The sequence below is a fragment of the Lampetra fluviatilis genome, chromosome 1 (genome assembly GCF_964198595.1).
Source record: "Lampetra fluviatilis chromosome 1, kcLamFluv1.1, whole genome shotgun sequence".
Taxonomy (NCBI): Eukaryota; Metazoa; Chordata; class Hyperoartia; order Petromyzontiformes; family Petromyzontidae; genus Lampetra; species Lampetra fluviatilis.
The window spans coordinates 10,966,456-10,986,444 of record NC_136275.1 but is presented as its reverse complement, the minus strand read 5'-3'; the positions used below and the strand labels follow the sequence as shown (position 1 = coordinate 10,986,444).

The window sequence follows — 19,989 nt, the reverse complement described above, 5'->3', positions numbered from 1 at the left end:
CTCGACAACAGTCGTCGAGGCAGGGGAAGGCTGCCGTGCTGCTGCTGTTGTTGTTTTAATTGGGGGGGGGGGGGGTTTGGATGATCACTCAGCAGCAGCAGCGACGGCGCATACCGACATCGGCGGCGTGACCACTGCCCCCCGCGCCGTCTCGCAGAGACATTGTTAATGTTGTTGTTACTGTTATTGTTGTTGTTACTGATTGTTTAGAACAGACTCGTGGCGACGAGGAGAAGAACGCACGGGAGGCGAAGTAGAGGCAGTGGGTGGTGGTGGAGAGGAATCCCGCAGCAACTTGGCGGCGGGGGGGGGGAGACGAATCGAAAACTCCGTGGGTTGGTGACCATTACCACAATACCACTCAGCCAGCCACAAGAGTGAGAATATTTGTTGCTTTCGTGATATATTTGGGGGGGGGGGGGGTGTTGGGTTGGGGTTGGGGGGACAGCAGCAGAAGAAGAGGGGTGAGGGTGAGGAGCCGGCTTCCTCCCCGCCATGGGTCCACCAGCACCGTGAAGTGGACGTGAACACGAGGGGAGAGGCACGAAGACGTGAACACAAGCTCGGGGGGGACGAGGGGAGAGGCACGAAGACGACGACGACGAAGAAGACGACGAGGGGGGCATTGCTTTCGAGGAGGACACGGGACGAAGGCAGAGGGCGGTGAGAGCTCGCATCACACCGCCTCGTCTGATGCCGCTGATTGATCGGTGAGTGCAAATCACTTCGCTCTTTTGTCTCGTGGTTAGTATCTCCGTGTTTGTTATACAGCAGCAGCAGTAGCGATGGTGGTGGTGGTAGCAACGATGGTGGTCAAATGTAGTCGCAGGAAGTGGCCGAGTGAGGGCGACCGGGGAGGCCGAGGCCCTCCCCAGACCGCGACCTCTCCTAGCGCCACCGCGGGGCCACCTCGGCCACGGTGACCATCCCGACAGACCCCACCCCCATCATCCACTCCATTGCCTTACACTCCTCCCTCAAGCAATCACAACCACCACCACTCATCAGAACACCCAGCCTGTGAGCCCAGCCATCATCACCACACACACACACAGCTTGCCATCCCCCCGAATTAACCGGTGAGCCATAGGCGGCCTGGGCCCCCCTTGCCTGGGCCAGAGCCAAGTAGCCATCGTTGACCCCCTTAGGGGGCCTCGGGCAAAAAGGGCGGAGGCCTCGATCTCTTCTGACCCCGACCTCCCTGCAAGCCTCGACCCTTGTGTGTCCTTCCATCGCTGCGATGTCCCCCCCCCCCCCACGTCGTTGTCACTTTTGCCGTGGCCGTGAGGCCCCCCCCCTGGACCACGACCCATCGTGGTCCAAGTTCAATCGATGCCGTGTGCGTGACGGACAGGGCACCGACAGTGGTTCCCATTGCTCCTCGTTGTTTGTTTTTGTTTTAACTTTACACGAGATGTAGTGCAACGCGCGTTAATGCCACTGTAGCTACCACTGTAGCAATTGTGCCATGCACACGTTGAGAGCGGTGGCATCGCCATTAAAAGCCCCCTTCTGCACTGTACGTGGTTGAAGGATTATTGGCACTTATTGAACTGTGTTGAATTGCAAGGCTATATATATTCACGCGTTACATTGAACACGTATTTTAAAAAATGCATGTGTAAATGCGTGTGGCATTTTATGTGGGGTACAGTGTGTACAGTGCAGCATGCATACGTGCAACTTTAATTAAAGTGCACGCGTCGTACGTGTACACATGCCATTGTCTCCAAACACTAATGCAGTTGCGTGTACTGTATTGTATACACTATGCATGGAAAAGTGTGACTGGGAGTAAAGGAAGAACGCAATGACAAGAAGATTGCGCAAGGCAGATTTGTAATAGCTCGTATATTTTTTTATTGATGTTGCCATTGCTAGTTGACTTGTCACTGACGGCCAAGAGGACATTTGCATGAATGACTTGGCATGAAAACTATGGGCCCTTGATGTGCAGTCGTCCACAAAAACATGGCGCCCTAATTTATTGCTGTGGTTAACTGAACTCAAGAGTATAAAAATGAAACACGCATGTCAGATTGTGTGGGTTTGCAGTGTTACGACATGCTCCATTAATTGGGGAGTGGTATTTTTCATGATGTTGTAATTGTGATTACCCATCCACTGTAAATTATCTCAATGCTTTCGTTTGCAACACTGTACTTTGTTACCTATGTAACAGTTTGACGGTAATGATTTTATCTGTGCATTTGCCAAGGTGCCATGGAAGAACTGCACAGTCTGGACCCTCGACGACAGGAGTTGCTCGAAGCCAGATTTATCGGAGGAGGATTCAAGGTACATTACGCATCCCAACCTTCTGAACGTTGTGACAAACCAGCCCCATCTGATATATGGTATGCGCTGTCATGCTCACTATGCTAGTATTGGAGCCCCTGATAATGATTGCCTGCAGATTCAAGAGACACTGATTGTCATTACATACAGTGCACTGGGAGCATCAGAATCTGGCATTGCCCTGCTCCCTGTGCCGCCATTTTATTACATCTGCACTTTAAGACAGATTGGCTTACCTCAACTCAGTGGTGCCACCACTGCTGACTCATTATTTATCCCCCAAGAAAATCAATACATGTACTACAATAGCATCCTAACCTGTACCAGCAGCATTAACTATTATAGCACTTCCCGTTGACATTGAGAACAAAGGTTAATGCGGTAGTGAATGCTAAGATGGTTTATTTTCATTGCATAAATTACCTTTCACATACAAAACTCTTAATTAATAGAAAAACTGGCACGCACAATATCTAGAGTTAATGTTTTGCTCACGGTAGTGTGATGTATATATATGGGTTTGCTGCATTAAATTTCAGGGATTTTGCTCTGGTTATGTTTCTAACATGGTTACCAGAGGTGGTGGAGCTTAAACGTTAGCCCATCAGTGCTTATTATTTCCCTGATAATGCCCCCTAAAATTTACAGTAAGGAACACTATGATGTGTAGTCTACATGTAATATCCATCTCCTGTCAAAGACGATGGAGCAATGTCATTTGCAGTGTGAGTAATACGGCCTGCAGTGCAACATCAGCGGTGCGAGTTCAAAGACATGTGTATTTGTATTGCTCTCCCAAAACAATTTTGTTCTGCCACCTTCCGCATATTCTATACTGTAATTCACTTTAATCTTTAAAAAGGATATATTTACAGATATTTCATAATGTATATCTCAATTTACCTTCTGAATGTATATATTGTATTTGTGCTTGAAAGCACATAGCACAGTTCTTAAATAATGTGATTGAAATTGCCACTGCTTTGCATTAATATATCCTGTCGGAGTGATGCAAATATGTAACAATTAAAGTGTTGATGTATGTTTCATTTGGGTATTGAGCTGAACATTAGACCCATAAGCACTAAACAATGAAAAGAAAATCTGCTTCATCTGAAGGTACAATATGATCTAACTTGTAAGGCTTTAGGTCAGTGGAAAAAAAAATCGAAATCTCGGCTACTTAGGGTTAAGCCAGGATTTTGAAATGTTAAGTGAATTGCAATTGCCAACAATGTTTGTCTTACAGCAGACTGCACAGGTTAACAACGAAGCTTCCAACCAAAGTTTGGGGAGCCATGGCTCTCTAAGTGACAAGGAAACAGAGGTACATTGCTCATAGACAGACAGCACTATGTGTTGAAATTAAGACATTCTCAGCAGTGTGTAAAGCAATGCAAGTTGGGAAATGTTAAATTTGTTTATCATTCATTTAAAAAGATCCTTAAAAAGCTTCTTTAAGATGTTGACATATCTTCATTATAAATTTAAATAGTGTAATTTTATAAGCAATTGGGTTTTGCAGTGTGACGTTTGCTTGGTTTTAGCAGTGCTTTCTGGTTTTAATGTCTCTTTTCTCTTAGCAAACCCCTGAGAAAAAATCACAAGACAGCAGAGGGAGAAAGCGCAAAGCCGATGGTCAGAGTGATCCCAATCAAAGTAATTAACCCACAAGTCCACTAGTACAATTAAACATATACATTCACATTTTTTGGGCAATGGTATGCACATGTTTTTGGAGTTTTGCAAATTGTTAAGGGATTTTTCTTCTTTTTTACAGACAAAGGGTCTTCAAGAGGACCGAAAATAAGTGATTATTTTGAGGTGAGTTTTTAGGCACGAAAGGTGTTTATGTGGCTTGGTTTTTCGTGACCTGCATGGTTTTTTCTTTAATTGCTCTACCCTTCTTGTCATTTAGTTTGCTGCAGGAGGTGGTTCAGGAACAAGTCCGGGAAGAAGTGGCCCTGCTCTGGCCAGGATACCTTCACAACATTCTCTCTCACAGCCACCTGTAAGCACCACATCTCTTTTGTATTGTGCCAACTAAGTTCTAAATGGTAGGGCTTAATGGTTTTATTTATCATGAGGTTATACCATCTGGGCAGCTTAGAAAATATTGTACATCGTATCCAAGCAGGAAACACCATCTAATAAAGTAATGGCTGTGCTTTGTTTTGCTGGGCAGATGGCCCAGGGAAGCCCACCATCATCTGCGTCTACTCTCGGGGAGCATTCTGTTGCATCACACAGACATTTCCCGGTTTGCGTCTCACAAAAGAATATCCAGGTGCGTTGGCTTTTCATTTGAAAAACCTGCAGTAGCTAAGCTGCTTCAAATCAACCCTTTTACGAAATGTATTCTAATTTTCTCTGCATTGAAAGTATTCCAATAAAATCACCCATTAAATTATGAGTTACCCATAAAACTGGGAATTAAATATGCATGCACAATTTAATTAAGACAATCAGTCGCTTTGTATGTAGTTAATCAAAAGTCTATAATTTATATGCCTGTTTGTTACTGGCCAATATGTACTGCAGGGCAGGATAGTGAGCATCGTGAATTTGATTCTTGACAAATTTTAAAGAAAGCCATGACATTTTTCATTTTCAATCTCAATAGGATGGCACGTATTAAAGATATGCAATAGTAAAACTAAAGTTTGGAATTTTCCACTTGACCTTTTCTGTGAAAGGAAATAGTTATTGTTTATTTTACTTCATAATGTTCATGTTTATAATTGTGATTTGTGTCCCATTACTCTGCAGACTGAAATAACAATGGACAAGATAAAGATGCTGGAAAATAACCAGAGTTCAGACCTGGAAAAGAAGGAAGGGAAAATCGATGACCTCTTAAGGGTAAGTTGAGTTTAAGCTTCCTGAATCATTTCATGAATGCACTTGCCCATAGGTTTTTTTGGAAAGTCAATGTACTTTAAGTGCTAATGAGAATGTAACAAATACATATTTAAATTATCTTGACTGAATATCTGACTGTTTCTAGGTCAACTGTGACCTGAGGCGACAGATTGAGGAACAACAAAAGTTGGTGGAAAGGTACAAGGAAAGGTTAAATAAGTGTGTGGTCATGAGCAAGAAGCTTCTCATTGAAAAGGTAATAAAGAACCAAAGGATAATTAACCTGAGACAGAATTTAGATGCAAATTTAGTTGTGTGTATGGCAGATCTTGTGAGGATAAAATGGGTTAATATATTCGCAATCATCATTGATGAATTAGTAGCCTACGTGTTTAGCACTAACTGAATGAAACATATATTTACTTGAGTGCACTACAATAGTATAACTTGTATTATCCCTGGGTAACATGAATGCCTTGGTGGGTTGCCAAACACCATGACATCAGTGTTGTAATCGCATCAAGATTAAATTACATGTTCTAACTGTATTGTACAGGAACAAACTGACCTATTAGCCATCCTTATTGTTTTTCTATTTAAACTATAAAAACTTTTCTTTTTATTTTACCAGGTAAGCTCCACTGAGCTATATATCTCTTTTTCAGAAGCAACCTGGAAATAAATTATAGCTCAACTAAGTGGTTCATTATGTGAAAATTTATATCAACCAAATACTCTAAACATTTATTTTTAAATGTTAAGAGAAAAACTGGAGGACCTGGAGAAAAATCCACGTGACCACGGGGAGAACGTGACCCTTAAAGTTGTACAGTAAAACCTTGGATTGTGAGTAACTTGGTCTGCGAGTGTTTTGCAAGACGAGCAAAGTTTTTAAATAAATATAAATTTGATAAACGAGCGACGTCTTGCAATACGAGTAGTACGTATACGCTTTGTCTGCCGAGCGTCACGTGATCACATACGAGTGCTTTGATATACGAGTGCTTTGGATTACAAACACATTTCCGGAATGAATTATGCTCGCAATCCAAGGTTTTACTGTATTACCTAATTTGTAAGCTAGTAAATTGGTTATCGGTATGCTGTGTAATCTGCAAGGCATATCACAAAGTATCTTTTTTTTACACCAAATATAGCTGACTTCTAGTTTCTTCTATTTTCTTCCGCATTATAAATGATGCCACAATTAGCTGTGCTTAAATTATACATTTTGAATCTGTAATTTCCTAGGCAGCAGTAATTAAATTGCGACAAGTACACGATTGCAAGATTATTAAACTCGATGGCTGATCCATGTACAGTGCGGTATATTATACTATCATTTCCATGCTTGCACAACCTAAGATACTAATTTGTGCAGCACACAACCTTTTGTTCTGACATTTTCATTACTGTAAAGTCTATTAATGTTGGTTACATTTTGGTTTCAAGTATGATCTTAAACATATCTTAATAAGGAAATGGATCCCTTAATGTAGTGTTCATACCACCTTAAATGTCAAGGATCTGCAATTTGATATTTTTTGTAGAATGTTTTAGTTGCTATGTTTAGTATTTTTTTTTGTAACCATTGTAATTTATATCTCTTGTGGCACGCGAGACGACGCCATCATCCAGGACTGCACTGTAGTACTACAGGAAATGCATTACATTTGTCTGTCCTGGATAATATCTAAAACATATTTCAAATCAACACTGATGCACTGGTGAAAGTCACATATTTAACAATCAGTGGCGTTTTGCAGAACTGCTGTGCAGCATATTAGGAGTCTTGGGATGACATAGTGTTGTGACTCCCCCACAGTCAGAGCAGGAGAAGCAGGCTTGCCGGGAGAAGAGCATGCAGGACCGGCTGAGGCTCGGGCACTTTGTCACAGTGCGGCATGGGGCCACCTTCACCGAACAGTGGACGGATGGCTCAGCTTTCCAGAACCTCATCAAGTGAGCGCTGTGTGTGGTCATGAGCCAGTTAAAATAATACAGTGGACCTTGTAAATGCACTGTAGTAATTTGAAACATATACAGTGCTGGATTTTTTTATGCAATGTTTATTAAAATTACTTTGATTTATCAATAAAAGTCTTGATCAATATAAATACTACCCTTGCTATACTAAATACACATCCCGTGGAAGTCAAGTTATCAAATGATACTGCGTGTTTTGGTATAGTGTTGATGCATACCCTACACATTTTTATAATGTCACAAAGGCAGCAAGAGTGGATTAACCAGCAAAGAGAAGACATTGAGAGGCAGCGGAAGCTTCTGGCCAAACGTAAGCCACCCACTGCTGGCCACTCAGCCAGCCCAATGCCGGCTGGGGAGCAGAAGCAGCGGAAGACTAAGGCTGTTAATGGTGCTGATGAGGGCTTCCTCAAGCCTGCCACACCACAGTTGTAAGTGCATCCCTCTTTGTTTCCAAAGAATAACGCACCAAGTGGTCCGAATATGCATAACGTATGGTGAAGGGTTATATATCGTCGGTTAAATATGAGAGATTTTGTCACACAAGTTGTATTACCTTATTGACTGGATTAACACTTTACATCACATGTTTCACTAAACAGATTAACAGTTGCAGAGTATCACGAACAAGAGGAGATCTTCAAATTGAGACTGGGACACCTCAAGAAGGTGAGACTGCTTATCCTTCTTTATGTATTTTTATTTTGCTGTCATGTCATAAGAGGTTTACACAGATATTCTAAATTATGATGTATGTATGTTGAACCTCTATCGCACCGTACATAACCAACTGTGCTAATTGCAGGCGCAGGGGAAGGACAACAAACTAAACACAAAAAGCAGTTATAAGGAAATTACTTTTCAATCTAGATTTAAAAGTGTATAGCTCCAGTGGCTTCCTAATATCAGAAGAAGAGCATTCCCGATGGCTGCAGAAACGCTATGGGTTTATCCTACATTTAATCTTAATTTTTTATCTTAAGAATTATCCTACATTTTTAATGTGTCTCATGTATACGCATGTGTTCCTTTGTGTGCTTGTACGATTGCGGAAATGAAGGAGGAGGCAGAAATCCAAGCAGAGCTGGAGAGGTTGGAGCGAGTGAGAAACTTGCACATCCGGGAACTCAAACGCATTCACAATGAGGACAACTCACAGTGAGTGGCCACCGGTGTCCACAACACATACAGCACTGATGGCAACTGCCACTACACTTGCAATGTCACAAGCAGTCGCATTATTATTACAGGGTCTTGTTGCCGTATTATTGACACATTTCCTGCTTATCGAACATTCATAGGGAACAGGATTACATGGGTTTTATTTGCAGTAGAATGTTACATGTATATGAGAATTACATTTGCAAGGTTGCTGAATGCACGTTTTGAAAGTGTCTTTTTTTTCTTTTTAGGTTTAAAGATCATCCCACGTTGAATGAGCGGTATTTGCTGCTCCATCTGCTGGGTAGGGGAGGCTTCAGTGAAGTATACAAGGTATAATTAATATTTTAGAGAAAGATTTTGAAATGTTATTGAATGTTTTATTTAAAATGTTTCAGTTCAGAATTGTAGTCAATTGAAAAAGCAAAGCGATCTGATTTATTTGCACAGCAATACAAATCAAAGGTTACAATTCAGCATTGTTATTAAATGAGGAATTCTATTCACTGGCGGAGCCAGTGGGGTGGCACGTGCCCCCCCAATGAGCCAATCGAAATCCCTAATTTCGATCGGATCATTGGGGTTTATTTGTAATAAATCGGCATTTTGCGACCCCCACTGCCACTGTGTAGCATGTTATTTTGTGCCAGGGACTATGAGATGATAGGACAATAGTCTTGAGTCCATCATTGGCAATAAGTAATGGCAAAGCAGTTATAAGTGACTCAGAATTGTGCGCAGTTGCGTATACAGTACACAACTTCCCTGAAGGCATACCTTCAGCGAGCGCGATGCCGATCACACGGTTCGAATTTGACCCTCGATCGATGGCTGCGCCATCGCCACACATGCGTCGAATAAAAAGCAAGGGGACAAATCCTTACTTACTAACAACTCGTATAATTTTTCATTGCTGGAGGGGTTGCCCCCCCTACCTGAAAATCCTGGCTCCGCCCTTGATACTATTGCAAGCTGTTTAATCAGAGTTTTCATTACATTAGGCCTTTGACTTGCAAGAGCAGAGGTACGTGGCAGTGAAAATCCATCAGCTGAACAAAAACTGGCGAGATGAAAAGAAAGAAAACTACCACAAGTAAGTCATCGGGGCATTTGCAGTTCACACATTTTAATTGTAAGGTTTGGTGACTTGATTTCATTTCCAATTCTTTTGCTTCCTCCAGACACGCTTGTCGAGAGTACAGAATACACAAGGAACTGAATCACCCAAGAATAGTCAAGCTCTATGACTACTTCTCACTGGATACAGACTCGTAAGTACAGTAGGACCGGTGATATCAGTCAATTTTTATTTATATCAGCTTGCAGACCATGTGGAGTCTCAGAAAGCATGTTAGGTTTTATGCAACATCCTCTATGCTTTAGCCCTTAGACTTAAAGACATTTATGTGTATGAGTTCAGGTTTTGCACGGTGCTGGAGTACATCGAAGGCAACGACTTGGACTTCTACTTGAAGCAGCACAAGCTCATGTCTGAGAAGGAGGCACGCTCCATCATAATGCAGATTGTCAGTGCTCTCAAATATCTCAACGAGATCAAGCCACCCATCATCCACTATGACCTGAAACCTGGTACGTAGGGTTCTAAGTTGTGAAATTGATACACAGATATAATATAATATTGTGAGACACAGTCGATATAACTTATCCCCACAATTTAGTTTTGAAATGCAGCTAATATAGACAAAATTAAGTAATTGGATAGGCCTTCACGTGCGCGATGAATGTAATTGTGGTTTTGCACACTTATTTGCAATATTTTACTGCTGTACCCTTAATTTTTTACTAGATTTGTGGAGAATTGTGAGCCTTTTGATGTTCCATGAATTATCTCCTTTCAGGTAACATCCTTCTAGTGGATGGCAAGTCATGTGGGGAAATCAAGATCACAGACTTTGGCCTCTCCAAAATCATGGACGACGATAACTACAATGCCGTCGATGGCATGGACCTGACGTCGCAAGGAGCCGGAACATACTGGTAATGATAGCAGATGACCGCTTTATACGTTATTTGTACAATTTATGAACTTACATCACACTTTCTTCATTTGGATACAAATACTCCATATTTGTACTTCTTGTTTTCAGGTACCTGCCTCCTGAATGTTTTGTTGTGGGCAAGGAGCCACCAAAGATATCCAACAAAGTGGATGTGTGGTCTGTAGGAGTCATCTTCTACCAGTGTCTATATGGGCGAAAGGTGTGTAAAAACAAAACCTGGCATTTACATAAGTGGTACAATGGAGACTAGACGGACAGACAGCTGATCAAGTAATTGTACAGGGGGAGACAATTGTGATGGGAGCTGCAGATGGCGAATCGGAGCCAGAAATTTGAGAAGAGAAGCGAGACAGGGATCTCCGATACTGTTTAACATGCACGTGGAGGCAATGGTGAGGGAAGTGTGGATGGAGTTTGGTGAAAGCAATAAAGTTCGGAGCCAAATGGTATAAAACGGCCAACTTTTTGATGATAATGGTCTATTCTGAAGAATGGTTGCACAAGCTGGTCGAAAATTTAACAAAATGGCATGAGATCTTGGAATGAAAATGAATATACAGAAACAATGAAAATCGAGCAGATTGGTGGAAGCAGGTTGTTACTGGTGAGGTAGTTCATGTGTCTGGGAAGTATTCTGACAATATTTGGGAGATGGTTTGAAGGAGTTGCGAGCTAGGTTTTCTATGGCAGGTGTTAGTGGGTTCAGGAAGAAATACATCATATTGGAACAAATCGAAAGCAGAAGACCTGGAGTAGGATTATTGTCAGATGGAAAGTCTTGCTGAAGAAAGCTCTAAAAGCATGTAGGGAAATGGACAAGAGGTAGAAAAGGCACTCTAACCATCTTGAATAAAGGTCTTACAAACGAAATAAGTGAGCAGAATTTCAAAAAAATATAAACTTGAAAGAAGAACTAGACTTTAGGCAGAGAACTCTAGAAATATCAATAAATGTACCATTGCTACACGAAATAGGTCACATTAAATTTACACGTGGCAGATTTATTTACTGCAGGTGCAGGGAGCAGTTAGTATTGTGAAGTGGCCCTGCTAATGCTTATATTACCATATATTTTCCTACCCTCCCAACATCTTCACTCCCCCTCCCACACACTACCCCATCCTTCACAGCCAATGTTCAGTTAAAATGCTTCATTATGCAAAATAATCCCCCTGGTTAATACAAAGTGTACTGAAAATATTCAGACAGAGTAATACCCTTATTTCTGCTTGCCTTGTTGATTAAAATGTGCATTCTCTTTTACAGCCATTTGGCCACAATCAATCGCAGCAGGACATCCTCCAGGAGAAGACCATACTGCGAGCCACGGAGGTGCAGTTCCCCGTCAAGCCTGTGGTATCAAATGAGGCAAAGGTACGCATGTACTGCATGCTATATGACTGGATGCCATATATGGTGTGATTTATGTGAAAACTAATGAACAAGACTACTGAATATCAAGAATAGCTTGCATGTCAGTTACACTTCCATTGCCAAGCATGCCAAATTGGATCTAAGCTGTAAGCCACTACAATTTTTTTTCCATTTGATCATTTAACTTTGTCTTCATGGTTCTTTCGGTAAAGTCACGTAGAAGGGAAATAATAAAATAATAAAATATAATAAAATAAAATTCTCACGACGTTACGTGAGAATTTCCCTTCTACGTGACTTTACCGAAAGAACCAAGAAGATGAATCCCTGCAAACACGAAAGCTTTAAATCGAAACATTTAACTTTGCTTTGACTGTAAAATGGACTGTGCCAACTCCCCTCACCCCCAGGCCTTCATCCGCCGCTGCCTGGCCTACCGGAAGGAGGACCGCATCGACGTGCACCAGCTGGCGGGCGACCTGTACCTCATGCCACATATTCGCAAGTCCCCAGCCAATACGAGCGCCAACACGCCCAGCTCCTCCGCTACAGCAGCATCCTCCAACAGCAACTCAAATTGACGGCATGAGGCCTCAGCGCATGCCACACGGACACGCTGCGCCCTTTGTGCTGCGCCCTCCACTCGGCACGAAGAGGACGGTGATTAGTGTGCGCAGTGCAAGACGTTGCCGAGGTGGCGGACCACTCAGTGGCAGCTGTTTTCGTGAGGACGAGCATGTGAAGACGTGTAAATTAGCGGCTTCATTTGTCCGGTGTTCCACGCCTGAAGGCGAGCCAGTAGAAACGACCTCATGGATCCTCGAGTGCTGAACGCAGCGAACTTGTCCTCGGCGCCAAAGAGCAGCCCAGGAAGAAACGTTGGAGGCATAGCTTAGCCATATGTGATGATCTAGCTTTACTACTCACAACTTGCATACATACTGTTGCTCTCCAGCTGCCGTCCCTATTTTTTTTTTAACTACGGTGGGATGTGGTAGTCGGCATATTGTACAGACTAAATGTATATTAAAGGGAAGCTTCAGACTAAAGCTGCACGTGCATGGGTAGTATAAAGAGAAACAAAAGATACTGTGTAAATTACCAACATTGACTTTTAGCTGCAAGTGAGCTAAATAAGACAAAGCTAAAAGGACGTATCACTGACATCTGTGGAATCCATTGAAATGATGTAATAAAATCACTTGAATAATAACGAAAGAAGTTGCTCTCATGCTTTAGAAACTACAAAATTCCATGTGTACAAATGTACACACAGCAATGTTTTGAAGCTGGAAAGTGTTTTCCACCTGCCGCACTTGAAAATGCGGTGCTTGCAGGTAAGCTACGTATGTGGCGAATTCTACACTGCACAGTGGCTAGGAATCGCTGCAGATGGGAACAGCTCTGCCAAATAAAACAAGAAACTTGCTGTTAGGTGCTGCACTTAATGTCATTGAGGGATTTTATGCAAGCAATATGTTAATTGCAAGAGCATGAATGATTTTATAATTCAGAAGAGCGCATTTTTCGTGTGCTATGACAACTACAAACTTCGGGGGTTTTGCTGTTGATTGCTTTTGCACTGCAGCTCATACAATCGTGCCTGCCAGCCTCATGTGCTCATGAGTTGTGTGTGGGTGTTCACTACGAAAGCTCAAATCAAATTCATCAATAGTGTGTTATCCTTGATGTTTAACATTGCCGCTATATTGTACAGGTCAATGACTTTAAGAAAACCTTTTCTGCCAAGTCACTGCATGGAGCTGTGTAACGGCATGCAGCGTGTTGTATTGTTTCATTGCGAAGTGGATACATGTACGAGCTTATAACGATTTTGATTTATTGATGTTTGAACAGTGAAGCAGCATTTTTAATTCCCCTCTCCTCTGGTTTTGAGAACCACATGTTTGAGGCTGGAGGCTCCACTGCATCAGCTTTTGAATCAAAAGCGTGGGCAGTGGCGGCGGTGCCTCGACTGCCATGATTTTACATTCACTGTGAATTTCTCTAAAACGCCCTATGTAACCAGGCGTGTAAACATTGGTTTTGATCTTCTGTTTGATGTTCACCACTTTACATAACGTTAAACAGCTGCTGCTTTGTGTGTAGGTCTGAGCTGATAAATTGACTTGTATGTCTCAGTGCACACATTTTGAAAGCTTTTGGCTTCTGTTTTGTTTTTGTAAAGGTTTCTAGTAGATTAAGTGTTTTATTAATTAAAAGGAAGTGCGGGATGGATGGATATCTTGTTGCAAAGTAATTGTGTCATTTAAAAAGGGCAGTGTGGTTTTTTAAACTACCGCAGAATTCCCTCACATTAGTGTGCCATCCAACACTTTCCGTCAGTCAGCCTATGGCTTTTCCCATGTCATTGAAAAGGAAACGGTTTCCGCCTGCTTTTTTACATTCCACACAGCATTCCGCCAGATGGCGCCACCAGACAATATCTTGCATGTGTCTGAGGCAGCAGCGCATTGCTCCAAAACACTCAAAATGAAGAGCGATTGATCAGTATGAGTGCAGCAATGTTAATAAGCATAATCTCATCACAGAAAAGAATTTTCCATTTAAAAAGTATCTCAAAGGCTGCTTAGATGAATGGTTTATGCAGTTAGGTCTGTGATAATTACCAATGGGAATGTGGAAGGATGCACAAAAGGCATTGGCAGATGTAGTGAAGAACATTCCAACAAAGACTGACTTTTATTCTGAAAAACTTTGTTTTTTGGAAGCCCAAGCAATTACATTTTATTCCCATTTTCATCCTGGGCTAATGGTAAACTGTTTATTAACAATACTGCAATAAATTTGCAATTCTCTGCATTTCATACAAGGTAGAGATATTTAAGTAAAAAAGTACTGACATTTATACAGTTAATACATAGTGCCTACACATTAATATAATGGTAGAGATATACAACTTGCCTAATACTTTGTGTATCGAGGCTAAGGATTGAAAAAAATAACAAAATGCTATTAGTATAGCCCTACCATCGGTATTAGAATATGTAACTAATGATTAAAAGATGCAGAACCCCATTTTCAGGTAATTAAATAAAAACTTTAAACACAACAAAACCATCCTCTACATACAGAACAACCAGCCCCATGCACAATGAGAAAAGCTAATGACAAAACTGCATTGTATGCTATTCATTTTAGTAAATATGCTGGGATGATTCAAAATGAAACGTCTGATTTGAGTAGAAAAAAATACAGAATAACTCATCGGCCCCAAAAGAGCCAATGTTTCAATACAGATGATCCTGAGATAGAGGTGCATGGCGGGTGTTGTATCTTGCATAACTGAGACGGCACAGGTTGATCTCTGAAAGAAAACAAAGTAACAGAAGCTTAATTAAAACATCACCATTTGGTCTATGAAAGCATACCACTCTTACATGTGTAATGACAGGATGACACCTGTCAGCCTGAAGTGGTAATTGTGGTTATGGGGGTATTGCGTAATGCCTCATTTTAAGGGGGGCGTATCTGGGGTAAAGGTGAAAGGCCGAGTTAGTCCAGAGGCTCCGGGAACCTGCTGTAAGGTTCTGGAAGGGGGCTTGGTCGCGCCGGGGCGCATATAAGGGGGGCCGAACCAGAGGTTCGGATGCTGTTGCGGGTCCTGCGTCGCTGCTCGTCGTCATCGCTTCGTCTCCGACCACGTGGATGATCTTCTGCAAGACCCTCTCCGTCGCTGCGCTAGTCGGACAGCTAGCGTAACGTATGCCAAAGATGGGCTATGTGTTAGGATCGCCTATGTGTAGCTGCGTTACGTATAGTATCGCCCCGTGTGCTCTTAATAAACAAGAAGCCTTCTACTCGACGTGTCTCGGAAGTCGCTCACTTCACATGGTTCTTAAGCTTCTTACACAAGCAAACAACGCTGACATGTAAATTGTCTGTCTGAAATCTAAAACAACTGTTATTTTGCATCAAAGCGAAGCTGTGGCTCTCTCTCTTGATTACCAAAAATATTAAAGTGTTGCCTGAAATATGGGCATATCAGCGAATTATCCCAAATGATAGTGTCCTGCGTTAATTATGTTTTGAGGGCAGACACTGGAGGGACGCCAAGAGGAACAAAAACAAGCCCCAAAAAATTATTCAAATTAAGACACCTGGCAGGATTTTTCAACAGACCTGTAAACCAACCTCATGGAGTGGAGTTTTAACTATTTACGAAGGGATTGCGAATTTTAAGCCAAGTCCTGTCTCTGGGTATAAATAAAGTCCCGCATTCATTCAATCTTTTATATTTAAGGAAATGCATCAAATAACTGCACTTATAATATAATTCTGCCAAACAAAGCGAATGCATTAAGCTTTTCGAAAAACATAAAATATCAACAAGGTGCGATATTCACGGCAGTAGGCCACCTGTCAAAACAACATTCACTGGGCAACATGCAGCTCCACCCAGGGCATTGATACATTTCCAGGCACGTATAACAGTAATGTGCCAACGCTTTGCCGGTCACTTGGCAGGGAGAGGAAGGGGCGATGGGGGTGGGAGGGCACCACCGCTAAACTAGACACCCCCCCCACCACCCCCAAGGGTGCACTGCTGGTAACAAAGTAACTGCATTGTGTAACAGCAATGCTTGCGATACGTTCGCCGCAGTGCGTTGGCTCAGATGTATTTGCTGGAAGGCAGCAACCTTTGTGCCTCTGCTTCGCGGCGCTACTGTCGAGTCAGCTGCGCGGTGCGAGCAGAGAGAGGACCCTGCCAGGGCGGCTGTCCGGCGCGCTGTCGCTCGCAATCGCACTGCCAACCCTGCAGGAGTGAACGCATGCAAGTGGAGGATGTAGTCATTACGTACGCGCGCCGATAATACACGCGCAAAGACGTGCGAAAATAATGGGTTCAGTAAATGACGTAAGCAGTGCGTGCGTCTGCAGATGATTTGCATGCGTGCTGTGTGTACTTGGAGGGGCATCCATTTAGTACGTACGCATGGAGGGGGGATGGGGGGGGGTAACCCAAATATGTACGCTTGCGTATGGGGGGGGGGGGGTCTACTGACAATGTACGTACGCATAGGAAACGCGGGGGGGGGATGAAGCCTCGATAATAATTTGTCTACATTGGCCTTCAAATTAGTTAGATAGTCCGGCGGTGGACTGTTTGCTTAAACACGTCAATATTATTAATCCTTGATCGTTTCTGCGTGGATTAAATATCGGCCGTTCGATAGGATTCGGAGGGGGGGGAGGTGTAAAAAGTACGCGTGCGTACAGGGAGGGGGGGGTCAAGTATTGACAGATTTTTGCGTACGTACTAAATGGATGGCCCCTTGTTGAGTGGTAACACATTTTCTTGGCGTGTGCATGGCTCCACCTGTTTATACAGAAAACCAGGTAAACACCTGTTGACTATAAGTCAATGTGTTGTCCCCCCCGCCCCGTTCTTTAAAGAGCACTGGGCGGTGTTCGTCTCCATTGGCGATCCCTGAGCGAATGGTGGAAATTCCATTCCTACATTAGGGAACGGTGTCTTCGTAGAACATTGTTCACATCCCACGAAGTTATGCTCATTCTATCCACCCTGAAGGAAAGGTGAGCTGAATTGGAACCCAGACTGAGATTTGCAATTGCCACATTCCAATTATGAGTTGAGGGAGGATTTTGCCACCGTGCCGGCCAGGCCGATACAACAAATCTAATACACTTAAATACGAAACAGAGATCCCGCAAGCTTATGTGTGCACGTCATACGATGACAGAGGATCACATGGAAGCAGGACTGCATTATTATGCGCAGGCACGCATTCTAGCACAAAGGGCAGCATTGTAGATGCACAAGTATGCCCATGTGTGCACAGGACAGATGTTTGCACTCAGGCATATGTTACGTGGTGAATTATCGTGTTGATTATTAATATCATTGGCAACTACTCAGGACCTGTAATAAAGGCCCTTGCAGAAAATTGGCAACAGAGCAATGTAAAATGTGAAATAACAGCTGTCAGACATAATACATCCGGACATTAAACAAATGTTCATTTTATACATTGAATGATGTTGAGTTTAAGGGTGAATTAAATGTTATTTTTCCTAAGACGAACTCTAACAATAATTGGGCACTAATGGAATGTAGAACAATTTCTGTAATTAATTGTGTACATATTGGCGACTCAGAGCTTCACATCTGGCGCTGGGTTAATTAACTCCATGTTTACACTTCCATTGTAATGTGCCGTCTAAGACTGTACAATCAAAGCCGCGCTTTCAGATGTGCTTTTGTGGTCGTCTGGAACGCTCTTCCGATATCAGGAAGCCATTGGATGCAATTTTAAATCTAGATTGAAAACTCATTTCTTTAGACCTGCTTTTTTGTGTTTAGTTTGTCCTTCCTGCGCACCTCCGATTAGCACCGTATGGTGCGAAATAAGTTCAACATCACACATACAAAGCCGCCTGTCTCCATGCCACTCGTCACAGACTGCACAATGCGACCGATCGTAAAGCTGGCCTTTGGCAGAGACGAATTAATTTGGCGTCTCTGACGAGGCTCCGTTTGTGAGGCTTTCAAGGTGTTGGGCTCGAACGTAATACAAGCCTGCTTGCGCTTACATCCTCAATGAGTAACAGATCTATTTGCAATGACCCCACACGTCACTAGAGTGATCCCAGACTCTGTTATTTTGGGCGTGCTGCTTGTAATGGATAAAGAATGCAGTAACTTTATATGCATGTCGCTTGCCGAGCCGCGTTAGTCGGTGAATTACTGCAATTGTGTTCCTGTGATAAATATGGTGTGCAGTGAACACAACTGCAGTTTTCAACATACATAAGATGTTGCTTATGTTTGATAATAATTCGATATTACGTAAAAATATGTCCAAAAAGTATTTAGCACAAGAGGTGTCTTTTTTGTATATGTGTGGATTGGGCCTCTCCTATTTCAAACTCAGCCTAAAGTGAGCACAGTTCAGTCGTGTTAACTTTTAATAGATTATCGCAAACATAACTCGCCCCAGAAGTCTGTAAATGACAAAGTTATATTTCGTACACACCTGTAATTTTAGGGATGCACCCTGAGATTTGGGTTCGCTAAGATAGCTACAGTGAAATACCAATGTTAACTGTAGGTTTATTTTTAATCCTTGACCATTTATAATTATACGGTGTTGAGTCGTTAATTCATCTTTCCACTGTTGAGGATTTCCATTTATAAATTCGAATTTGCAGCTGTCAAAAAGTAGCAGATGAAGTTTCTATTCCCAGCACGGCCACCACTCTTTGGTTCTTTCGGTAAAGTCACGTAGATAAAAAATTAAATAAAAAATAAATAAAAGTACATTAAATCACGACGTTTCGATTACAACAAGCAATCATCATCAGGTGTGACAACCAATCTCCACATCGGCCCTGAATTAAAGTAAAGTCACATCAACCCATACACGATTTTAAGATGCTGTTCTGTATCTGTCGATCCCGCTGTGCAAAACATCAATCAGTCTCAAACTAACCAGTGCTCATCTCTGCTGGCAGGACTGAATCAAGTGGGAATTCTACACTCCAATAGCAGGGATAACTTTCTTCGAAGTGCTACTCATTGTCAACTCTGTGGAGACGATGGACCGAGTTGATCCCCAGCTGGAATTTGACCTTGAGTCGAGAAAGAAGAAACCTTTTAAAAGTAAAGTGACAACGTTATCTGTTCGCGTTTCCACCACTGGGGATTGAACCCTTGGTCAATGATTTCACATATCCATAAGGATGCCCTCTTATGTTACGTGTGCACCTTTTGCAAAGAGGAGCCACTTTTTCTTTGTTTTTTTTTCGGTAAAGTCACGTAGGTAAAACAATCAATAAAATAAAATAAATGAAAACTAAATTATTTTATTTTATTGATTGTTTTACCTATGTGACTTTACCGACAAAACCAAAGAGTATGAATCCTTGCAGTCACGAGAGCTTCAAATCTAGGAGTCACTTTATTACTGGGCTTCGCCCGGGACTTGGATTCACCACGCCCGGCCGCCAGTTACTCGTTTGAGGCCGAGTCGACCTAGGGGAGAGGCCCAGGACCGCTTAAAATAATCGTCACCGGTGGTGGCCGTGAGCGGGAATCGAACTCGGGTCGCTGGGTTCGTAGCGTAGCGCAGCGCGCTAACCACTACACTACAATGCGTTACGCTTCCACATGCGTGGGTCACGGGACAGATTTGACGTCACAGCTCACTTACCGTGCAAAAAATATATGCATTATTGAGCTCCCCCCCCCAAAAAAAATGAGTGTATTTTTCTAATTTTTGCATGGTGTACAGTCTGGAAAGTA

At 42.5% G+C, this 19,989-nt stretch overlaps 2 protein-coding genes across 3 annotated transcripts in view; one reads left to right on the top strand and one right to left on the bottom strand.

The window, feature by feature from the left end:
• Positions 1-424: 424 nt before the first annotated feature.
• Positions 425-13,942, top strand: LOC144932233 (serine/threonine-protein kinase tousled-like 2). 2 transcript variants are annotated; one of them, XM_078856188.1, is made up of 21 exons: positions 425-710; positions 2,219-2,298; positions 3,551-3,625; positions 3,882-3,957; positions 4,079-4,122; positions 4,217-4,309; positions 4,484-4,585; positions 5,068-5,160; positions 5,306-5,416; positions 6,986-7,122; positions 7,392-7,577; positions 7,749-7,815; positions 8,207-8,304; positions 8,559-8,640; positions 9,309-9,400; positions 9,489-9,578; positions 9,728-9,897; positions 10,167-10,305; positions 10,416-10,527; positions 11,595-11,702; positions 12,113-13,942. In XM_078856188.1, the coding sequence occupies exons 2-21, from the start codon at positions 2,224-2,226 to the stop codon at positions 12,281-12,283; spliced, it is 2,121 nt and encodes a 706-aa protein (XP_078712314.1). In that variant the 5' UTR covers positions 425-710; positions 2,219-2,223; the 3' UTR covers positions 12,284-13,942. The 2 variants fall into 2 exon arrangements, with proteins under 2 accessions (XP_078712314.1, XP_078712309.1); XM_078856183.1 differs by having other exon boundaries at positions 3,548-3,625.
• Positions 13,943-14,532: 590 nt separating this feature from the next.
• The window catches only part of LOC144932251 (fibronectin-like), a 72,409-nt gene continuing 66,952 nt past the window's right edge, over positions 14,533-19,989 (bottom strand). The window contains exons 52-53 of the mRNA XM_078856197.1: positions 16,364-16,479; positions 14,533-15,030 (exon numbers count right to left, since the gene is read on the bottom strand). Of these exons, the coding sequence (XP_078712323.1) occupies positions 16,387-16,479 (93 nt within the window). The 3' untranslated portion in view covers positions 14,533-15,030; positions 16,364-16,386. The remainder of the gene's footprint in view (positions 15,031-16,363; positions 16,480-19,989) is intronic.